At 41.1% G+C, this 10,319-nt stretch overlaps 1 protein-coding gene across 1 annotated transcript in view; it reads left to right on the top strand.

Annotated features, from left to right (window-relative positions):
- The window catches only part of LOC104516280 (ubiquitin-conjugating enzyme E2 E1-like), a gene marked incomplete at its 5' end in the record, with an annotated part of 25,850 nt that extends 17,583 nt beyond the window's left edge, over positions 1-8,267 (top strand). Inside the window, one exon of the mRNA XM_010160564.1 lies at positions 7,489-8,267. Within this exon, the coding sequence (XP_010158866.1) occupies positions 7,489-7,586 (98 nt within the window). The remainder of the gene's footprint in view (positions 1-7,488) is intronic.
- Between the last annotated feature and the right edge of the window lie 2,052 nt (positions 8,268-10,319).

Consider the following 10,319-nt stretch of genomic DNA (forward strand, 5'->3'; position numbering starts at 1 on the left):
GGGAAAGAGGAATGAGCGAGCAGCTGTGTGGTGCTTGGTTGCCGGCTGTGCCTAGATCAGGACAAATGGATATTAACTTCACTGACTTCTTTCCTAGTAGACGTTAGGCCTTCCTAGAATTTGTTCCCGTCTCCTCTGAGGCTTACCTTTTTTCTTTACTAAAACAATTCTTTTTATTTATTCTCTCTCTCTTTTTTTTTTTTAATGTAATGTTTACTGATCGCTTTATCATTCTTCTGTGTAGTTTTTGAAGACCTTCTTAGATGGATGAATACATTCTATACGGATAGCTGGAAATGTGATTTTAAGAAAGTCAGAAATAAAATTGTAGTTCAGCTTGTAGGGTGTGTAAAGTAATTCAGAGCCCTGCAACCGCCCTTTGTTCTGACTTGAATCACTCTGTTGTTCCAGTTCGTACGTGTGTGTTGATCAGACTTCCAACCGCGAGGCTAGTTTTATTGCCACACAAACAGGGATTAGTGCTGCTCTGCACTCGTTTTCACTTGTGCCCTGATTTTGAACACTCTTTTCAAAGGTGAAAGGTTAGTGGAGTAATTCAGTGTGCCACTTCACCTGCCTCTGCCTCCAAAGAATTACTTAGTCTCTGCATTATTATTAATGATGGCAAAAGAGAGCAAGACTGCGGCTGTACGCTCACTGAAGGATACTATGATGCATTTCACATACCTCATTTTCCACATCAAGACTCACAGTATCCTTGACATGGTCTTCTAGGAGTTCATTAAGTTTCATACAGGTGACATGTGGCAAACTCTGCAAACTTCCTGAGGCAAAGTGACACTATAAATAAAATTACTCACCAACAATTCATCTTCTCTTAATCCCTGCCTCTTGGACTATTAAATTGTTGTATGATATATTTGGTATAGCATGTCTGACACTGCTTTTTTCTGCAGTTTTCACTGACCAGCCTTCTTGTAACACTAGCCAGGATGCCACTGAAAACAACATAATAAAACATAATTAGAAACAAAATAATTATTCAAATTAAGTTTAAGGATGGTTTTGGTGTGCATCAAGCTGCCAGCATTTGCTGTTAAGAAAACTGGTGTTTCAGTGAACTATTGGTTCCTACTTTTTCCCCCAAATCTTTTTTTTTTTTTTTTTTTTTTAGTGTGCCTTTTGGGACCTATTTCTTAAAGGATGGTACAATATTAAAAAACACAAAAACTGGATTCAGAAACTTGGCTTTCACTGCAAGCCAACATGGGAATATATACTGTCCTGCACTGCTATTTGCACTGACATCACCAAACAAAATATAGTTATTAAAAATACAAGTTCTTTTTGGGAGAGGTTTCATTTTGGGGTAACCAATCCTGCCTGTGCTGCTGTATAAAGATGACTCAAGGCAGCTGTTCTATAGGTGACACTCAGAGGACCTGGACTTTTTAAAAAAAAAAAAAAAAACACAGCAACAACAAGAACTCCCCATTTTTTAATTCAGAAAGCAATACAACAGAGTGTTTGGAAGGACAGGCAGCCCTAAAAAAAAAAAAAAATTGTATTCCATAAACCAAAAACTCATCTAAATGTTCAACTGAAGTCCAAATAACTAAAAAATTATTTGTTTGATTTCTTCTGCATTTCACACAGCCTGTCCAAAGAAAGGAAAGCAGATTTAATTTTTGGTGACTAATATTTCAAAACAGGTAGTTCCATAGAGCTTCTCAATGGGATGCCTCTCACAGCTGTGAGAAAGGAGTTGTTTCATAGCTCAGGAGACAGAACGAGACCTTTCAAGTTGCACTCTAACCTTTGGAAATTCTTCCATTTTAATTCTGCTTCTTCAACTGGAAGCCAGCTCTTCCAAATTCCCCCTAATACAGGGCTGAATATAAACCTGGACTGGAAAAAAAAAAAAAAGTACATTGTAAATATTTGGCGGAAGAAACTGAGACTTTTATAGGGCTGTGGGTTGTTTGTTGGGGTTTTTTTTTTAGTTTTTAAGGTGCTCCAGAAATCTTTCTGATAACCCACTTGCGATGGTGCAATAACTGGCTCCATCAGCTGTTCTCTATTAAAACTGTAAAATACTGCAATAGAAATATAATTCTACTTTATAAATGCTCATAAAAATATATGTAATGCATACAAACACCCGTAATGTACATTTTAAGTGTAAATGTGTGTCTCTTCAACCATGTTGGCACTACCAATTGGAATTTCATTGCATATCATGTGGCTGATGGAGAAGGCACATTGAAATCAAGCTGTTAAACACACCATCTCCATTTTTTATTTCACTAGAGTATGTTTGCTGTATTTTTAAAAGAGCATTGAAAAGCCCAGGAGATGAATTCTGCTCTGAAATTGCTATTTGCTGACATCGAACTAGCTGTAAAAATACAAGCGGAGAAAAATACGGTATAGCAATATATTTTCATTTATTTGGAGGAAAAGTAGTTTTAAAGAATTATAGCCTGTCTTCTGAATGATAAAGCAGTATAACTAGCATTAAACACAGCTGAAATTTTGTAATGACCAACCCTCAGTTCATCCAAATCCCCAATAGCATTAACTCCCTAGAACTGGGCTGTAAATCTGATTAGCCTTGCAACAGACAAGACGCAAATGGTCTTCCTTATACAGTCGTATTAAGTGGCTGCAGAAGAAGATGTCAAGGCATTGTAGAGCAGCACCTCCAACCTTTTTTATGCTAGGGACAAGCCCCAGCTCGCCCAGCTTTCAAAACTACATTTAAATACAGAGTAATTTCGTGAATTCTGATATAACATGAGGATTACATATGGTGAGGTGAGGGGGGATTTAGCAGCTGCAGTCTTCCTATAAATCATCCAGAAGCTTTCTTCATACTTCAGTTCTCTTGACTGACATTTTCCATGTAAGCTGCATCACTGAACCTTAGCTTCTGCCCATGTTTGTTTGACTTGGTGGGGGTTTTATATATTTTTATTACTCTTGCACTGCTGAAATTTGATGCTGTAACTCCTGGTGTGTTCCAGTTTTACATGGAACTAATCAGAGTATTGGATACAAATTCTTCCTTAAGCAAGCTAAAGGTTATAGAGGCATCCTAGGGCTGATATCTAGAAGTGAGAGTGTCAGGGGCTATAAGGGAACAGTAAAGTCTGAGACCTTCAAGATTTCCAGGTCAACAGAGTTGCAGCAGCTTCTCTGGTGAGCTGGCGGTGTGTGCCACGGCACGACTCCCCGCGCATGGCTATCGCAGCCGGCACCACCCGCCGCGCTGCTGCCGGGCTTTGGTGCTGTGAGTGCGGCACACGACCGCTCTGCCTCGTCCCGGCTTCTCCAGCCGCCGGAGCTGTACACTGGTTGTGCCACCCCAGCTCTCAAGCCGGGCACAGTGTATCTGGTGATCCCAGAGGTCCCAAGTACACACCTCCTGCCAGGCCAGGAGTTTCCAAGTTTTGCTCTTACTGTTATTAATTTATTGTGGGTACTTCCAGTACCTGAAGGGGCTACAAGGAAGCTGGGAGGGGACTTTTTACAAGGGCCTGTAGTGACAGGACAAGGGGTAATGGGTTTAAATTGAAATCAGGGAGGGTTAGATTAGATATCAGGAAGAAGTTCTTCATGGAGAGGGTGGTGAGGCACTGGAACAGGTTGCCCAGAGAAGCTGTGGAGGCCCCATCCCTGGATGTCTTCAAGGCCAGGCTGGATGAGGCTTTGAGCAACCTGGTCTGGTGGAAGGTGTCCCTGCCCATGGCAGGGGGGTTGGAACTGGATGGTCTTTAAGGTCCCTTCCAACCCTAACCATTCTGTGATTTTATGATTCTATTTTCCTTTCTTTCACCAGGTTGTTCTGATAACGCATTTCTGGCATAGCTTTGTATTCTGATCCCCTGGTTTTTGTTGTCATTTGGACATAGTCCCATTTGGAGTGAATTTCTGAAATGAACCCTGATTACCTGATGAATCATACTACTTCTAAAAGAAAAAGCTGGAGCATTTTACTAGTTAGGGAAACAAATTTCTAACACTGAGAATAAAACCACATATATATACAAATGGAAAATGAGAAACAGTTCTATGGTAATGAGAAATGGAAACATGGGACAAGTACCGTTATGAATTTTGAGATCCGGTATTGCTTTTTATTTCTTAATTAGTTTATGCAGCAATTGTTCTATAAATAAATATTTGGCCCTACTAATGGAGATTTCACAATATTCCTTAAGTCGTGCAACCAGGTGGTGCTCAGCCATGTGCTACTTTTGGTTTAAGGAGTAAATGGGAACTATTATTTTTTCATCATATTTGGTGTTTTGTAGGGCTTGGACACTATAAGCAAGGCTTGTGCATGATGGGAATTAAATTTTTAATTGTTTTAATTAAGGTACTTTGATCTATCTTTTAATCTCCATTTTACAGCCTGTCCCCATGAACTGCCTAGCAGTAGTGACTCACAACTCATTAAGTATTGAGAGCGCCGTTTCCTTGGGTGTCCCAGCCCAAGCTTCACCGGGGACAATATGGCTTGGGCCTGAAGCTGCCTGGCTTCATGCAGGTGCAGAAAGAGACTTTGCATTTCCGGAGCTCACACGCTGTCCGCGTGTCCGCCGGCACAAATGCAGTGCGCTGCATGGAATTAGCCAGTCAGCCGCTGGTGGGGTGGCTCCCATCTGAGGTTGAAATTTGCCTCCTCACCAGATGTCCCGAATAACAAAGCTGTTGTGCCTCCTGATGGCTCTGCAGCTTCACAGGAATGGCTAAAATACGCTAGCTCTTCAAACACCCGCTGAAGGGTCCTTATTAAAGTCCTCATAAATAACTACGGATAATGACAACAGAGCTCCAGACCCTCTGACGGGGATATGAAATAGCTGGGCCTCTCTGGCAATAACTGTTTTTCTTCAGTTTGGGGTCTCAAACGAGCTAGTCACTTTGCCTAACTGTGGGATTGTTCTTTTATTCAATATTGTTAGAACCAATAAAATGTATAGCCAATCTGCCAAATTGCAAAGAACACTGTTATCACCGAGAGCACCTTTTAGCAGGCTCCGCTCAGCAGCTGGCTGTGGGTGCAGCTGGTCCTGCTCACGCTACATCAGGCAAGGACCTCTCTTGGCTTCAGCAGTCCTGCTTCCTGCAGGCAGACACTGATGGAGGGAAGCTCTGACTGGAGGGAAGCACCCTGGGATAACAGCTGATCCACAGGTCACTCTCCTGGTGGGAATTTGCACACGTGCAACAAAACCCATGTAGACCTCACGTCTTGCAGGCCGTCACCTCCACTCTTTACAATTTCTTCTCAATAATTCCTCTCACTCATTTCCCTCACCCCATGTAGCAGAAAGTAGACACCCTTTCCATGCTGGGAAGAGCTGAGAGGAAGAGTCTGTACCTTCCAAATCCTCCCAAAGCTGTATGTTGTTAGAATGCTTCTAGCTCCTGGGTAAACCTTTACTTCAGCACATCACTTTTCACCGTCTCACGTAAGGTTTTATAAAGGTCTCAGCAGCAACACTTTAAATACACACTAAACCTCATTAAGCACTTACCGCATTCCAGATGATAATGCCATGATATTCTTGGAACCCATCACAGCCAGATGCTGCAGAGGCCAAACCCCACCTTTCCCAGCAGCATGAAAACCAGCACATACATCAAATTTGGCTCCAAGGATTCTTTTCAAGTTCAACCCTTAGTCTCCCTCTCTCTGTGGGTTTGTGAAAGTATTTCTTCGCACAGTGGTGTTGCATCCAAGGATGGTGTGGGAATTTGCAGCAGTGCTGTCAGGCTCGTTCCTGAGCTGTGTTATACTACAACAAGGTTTCCCTGTGGCTACTCCCTAAATTTTTTGCCAAGAGAAATTTTGCCCTTTCCCATTGCCCAAGTTCCCCATTTACCCTGCAGTGCTTCCCCAACCTCCAGCCATGAACAACTTTGGACTCCTTAAATACCTGTAGATTGTTAGCCTCCTATTTGCACAGAACAAAATTCTCCCAGGAATCCCCTATATCGTTCTTCTCCATGGCTGAGGAGTGAAAGGTGACACACTTTCTAGTCTGAAACTTTTAAAATGGATCTTAGATCAGATATGCTTCTTTGACACTCATGCATGTGAGAATAGCAAAGCCCAGGTCTCGGTGACCTCCTCTGGATATACTAAAGGTAGGCATATGCAGTATGTATTTCCAGGACTGAGACTACAGGGACTTAGTCCACCACAGTCACAGCGATAACTTGCTTACTAATTTAGTAGGCAAGATTCAAACCAGGGGCTCTTCCTGAAAGTAGCAAAAGATTTTTTCATTAGATATTATTCCGTAATGTTGGCAATAAGCAAATCAGTTAATTTTTGCCTAAAACAACATACTTCTATCATAAACTCTTATTATCAACAAACAAACACCAAAAAAAGCCGAGATTTACTCTGCTTTGTGGAAGGCCTGACACCTTGTCCCAGGAGTTCCGGTGGTTAATAGTGCAAACTCCACAGTCAGATTACGACTGTGCTGGGGAAGCCAGGGTTCCTCCTGCTCAGTGGCACCATGTCCAGTCGACTGCAAAGCCCATTATCAACTGACTTTAATAAGAAGTCACGTTCATCTGTCCTAAGTCAGGTAAAACCATGGCATCAGTGCTTCTGAACCGCATGGTGTGGTTGCACAGTCTTAGGAAACTCGCTGTTGCAGGAGAAATATCAAGAGTAGGGGTCCCCCAGAGAAAGGGAAAAATCTCTATACATTTGTCTGCTTTGGGCTGAGAAGCAAAAAGAGGTGCTGACATACAGTCACTTCTGGGAAAGTCTCGTCTTGGTTTATATTTCTTAGAGGGATGATAGGTTTTGTTTAATTATTTGTGAAGTAACTTGTAGATCCAGATTAATGTAAAAATACTCTTTCAGGTTGTTTCTTCATTTTGGAAACACAGAAGTAGCTTGAGAAGACCAAATCATGCAGCGTTTTGGCCACAGAAATGCTCAGAAAGATCCCACAAATTAAATACCAAGTCCCAAAGTTTGGAATTAACTTTTGCTGCTTTGAAAAGAGTGCTTACTGCCTTACTTACTGCTCTGACCCATGCTCTCTCTTTATGCTTCAGAACTAAAAGTATTTTAAAAAAAAACCATTTAACCTGATGATAGAATTAGAGCCCATCCTCTTCCTAGGCGATAGTATAGATAGTCGTGGGAGTCTAATACTGTAAATAAATGGCGTAGTGTGTTTATTTTTATCACCTGAAAGCTACTTTTAGCTCAAAATAAAATTACTGGAACATTTGTTCATGAGGCAGAATTTTAGCAAACGGTTTTAATTATGTTTACCAGAAACATGTAGCTAATTGCTGGCCAGCTCCTCCCCACCTTCTCCTCCTTGTCTTCCTGCATACATGCGTGCTTTCAGAGTGGGACTAGTACATGTAGGCACCTTGTTCTTACAGTTAAACCTAAGAGAATGGAATGAATCTGGGTCTAAGAAGAGCTTTTTTGCCCTTCCAAGGCTGATGAGTATTTCACGGTTTGTGTTTCCTTTTCAGCTGACCCCCTGGTTGGAAGTATTGCCACTCAGTATATGACTAACAGAGCAGAGCACGACAGAATGGCCAGACAGTGGACCAAGCGATATGCCACATAGGAACCTACTCTAGGATTTGCTGGACCTGTGCAAGCACATTCACTAAGTGCATCAATAGCCCTTCCCTTCATTCTTATTTTTTATTAAATTTTGAACCATTTTGTGACAAAAGGTTGTCCTTACTTTGTTTTTGGTTTTATTTTTATTTTTATTCGGTTGGGGTTTTTTGGGGTTTTTTTTGTTCTGTTAACTTGAAAGATGTTTCCCTCAAATGTAGACAGGGAATTTTGGTTATCAGTGCAAAGAATGTTGGATCTGTAATAGTATAGAGCTTTGTCACAAAGCTTTGTATTAATGTGTGGGGGTTTTTTTTCTTTCATGTGGTTTTTGGGAAAACAAACAAATTCAGAATTATATCTCATTTCTACTTAAATGTAGTGTTTAGGGTTATTTTTTTGTACTGAAGTCTTTAATGGTGGGTGCATGCTACTGGGAACAAGTTTTGTATAAAAGCTTAAAATCAAGAATCACTGTGCATTACTAAGACTGTGTTTATCACTAGCCTTCTGTTTCCCACACAAAAGGCTATTGCGTTGAACAAATTAATATGTATTTTGATTTACTGAAAAAAAAAAAAGTGCTTGTAAATTTCTTAGGGACCTGCCACTTTTGACTGTGGATCAGTTGATGTACACTTGTATTATTAAAGCACTCAATAAAACACTGTGGCTGATAAATGCACCTCTTGCAAGATGTTGCTTTTGCGTTTGTGCAGTATAGACTGCGTAGTCCTCGCACAGTACACCTGCAAGTTAAGCAACTGGTTTAGACCTCGACTATTCTCCCCTTCTCAACAGCACATTTCTTAACTTAGAGTTCTTCATTGTGTGTATCTTTCATATACAAACATCTTCCTAAATCTAACGCCTTTTCTTTCACATGCCGGTGCTCAGCTCAGCTATTCTGAAGCCTTTTGCTGCATCTTTTATACTATGGCTTTGCTATATCCATCTTGTTACATTTAAAATAGTTGGCTGTAAAAATAGCCTTGCAGTGAAAGCAGAATATTGATGATGATTTTATACAGCAGGCCTCATTTTGCTTTCTCCGAGCTCTTTTAATTGTAAAAGCAACTGTTATTTAAAAAAATAAATGAAGGTTTTCGATGGGAAAATTGAGCCCATTGCACCAATCATTCCCAGCACGTTCAATGGCAAGGGTACTTCTATTCAGATTTGACCTTCAGGCTAATTTTAGATATGCAGCCATAGAAGGAAAACTTGTACTTGGCTAAGGAAATGTGTGGGTGTTGTGATTTAGAAAATATATACTGTGATGCTGATATCTAAACGTTCTTTGTGTTGCAAGGCATATTGGAAAATCCCTGTCTCACATAATTAAACGTTACAGATGCTATATACAGTGCTTGCCTGCCCTCTCCCCTTGCTCCTTGCCTCTTATGTTTAGAGAAGATCCTATCTTAAAGAAGATACATTACAATAGGGACAGTATAAAGATACAGGGAGACTCAATCCCGTTACACTCCAACCCAGTCCAACGGTCCCAAAAACTAAAGCAGTCATGGTGACACCACAGGGCCTCTATGCCAACCACCGCGCTGCTCAGCATTTCCAGGCTGATTTGTTTTTTCTCTCAGCCACATGCTAATAACTGAGCAGACGTACAGCTTGAATCTACTGGTGAGTTGTCTGTGTGAAGAGAAGCTGAACACTGACTTCATTGTAGGTAGTTTGCCCTAAGAACCATGGGGATCTCAAAGAAATAATCAGTCTCTTTTGATCTAAGCAAACAGAGTCTTCTGGTGGCTACAGAAACCAACTGCTTACAAGCCCAGCCATATAACATTTTGAGGCCAACAGATCCTAAACACAGATGTGAAAGCCCAATAACGGTTCAAAAATAAAACAAAACCCAAAAATCAGACTTGCCAGAACACTTTCTCAGGACAACTGTTACATGTGCTTCCCTTGGAAGTTGCTTGCACCATGCAACCTGCCGTGGAGTACTTCCACCTCTGAAGGTAATCTTCCTGCTGTAAAAATGCAACAAAAGGGTAGAAGGGTTAAAAAGAACAACTGCTTCTTGCCCAGTACAATAACTGCATTTCTTCTCCTCTTGTCCCATCTGCTGAAGACATGCCTGCCATAAAAGACCCGTGTCCCCCGAGACAGCAATTAAGGGGTAGTGTCAGATTTCTTCTTAATTACTTTAAGTATCTGCCACTCTGCAGCCTTTATTTACACTCATCTGAGCAGAATGCAGCGATTTCCCAGGTTTTAGACCTGCTTGAAAAAGAAGTCTTTAATTCCTACTGTCATCTCTTTTCTTTTCTTTTGCCAAAATATAACGATATTATAAACAGGAGAGCCTGTTTTATCTCTAATGAAGACATAACTGAAAGACAGCTGAGATACCTTGGAGGAGGAATCCCAGAATTCTTAATAAATGTCTATTCTCTGTTCATCAGCTCTCACTCGCCTTCCCTGACGATCAAAAGATGCGCAGTTTGAATTTGCAGGTAAGTTGCCCTCTGTGTGAAGCTGAACAGTGGCTTTGTCCTAGATAATATAAAACTACTGCCGTAAGAACCACAGGGATCTCAAAGAACTAATCAGAAAGGATCAACCCACATTGATTAAAGCAGATGCAGAGTCTTCTGGCATCTGCAGGAGCCAAATGTTTGCAAGGCTGGCCATAAAACATTCTCCTCTATTTGCAAATCTGCTCTATTTGCCTCCCAAGTAATTCTTTTTCTTCATCTGCTGAAACTGG

Source organism: Eurypyga helias, unplaced genomic scaffold (genome assembly GCF_000690775.1).
Source record: "Eurypyga helias isolate BGI_N326 unplaced genomic scaffold, ASM69077v1 scaffold2341, whole genome shotgun sequence".
In the NCBI taxonomy this organism is placed as follows: domain Eukaryota; kingdom Metazoa; phylum Chordata; class Aves; order Eurypygiformes; family Eurypygidae; genus Eurypyga; species Eurypyga helias.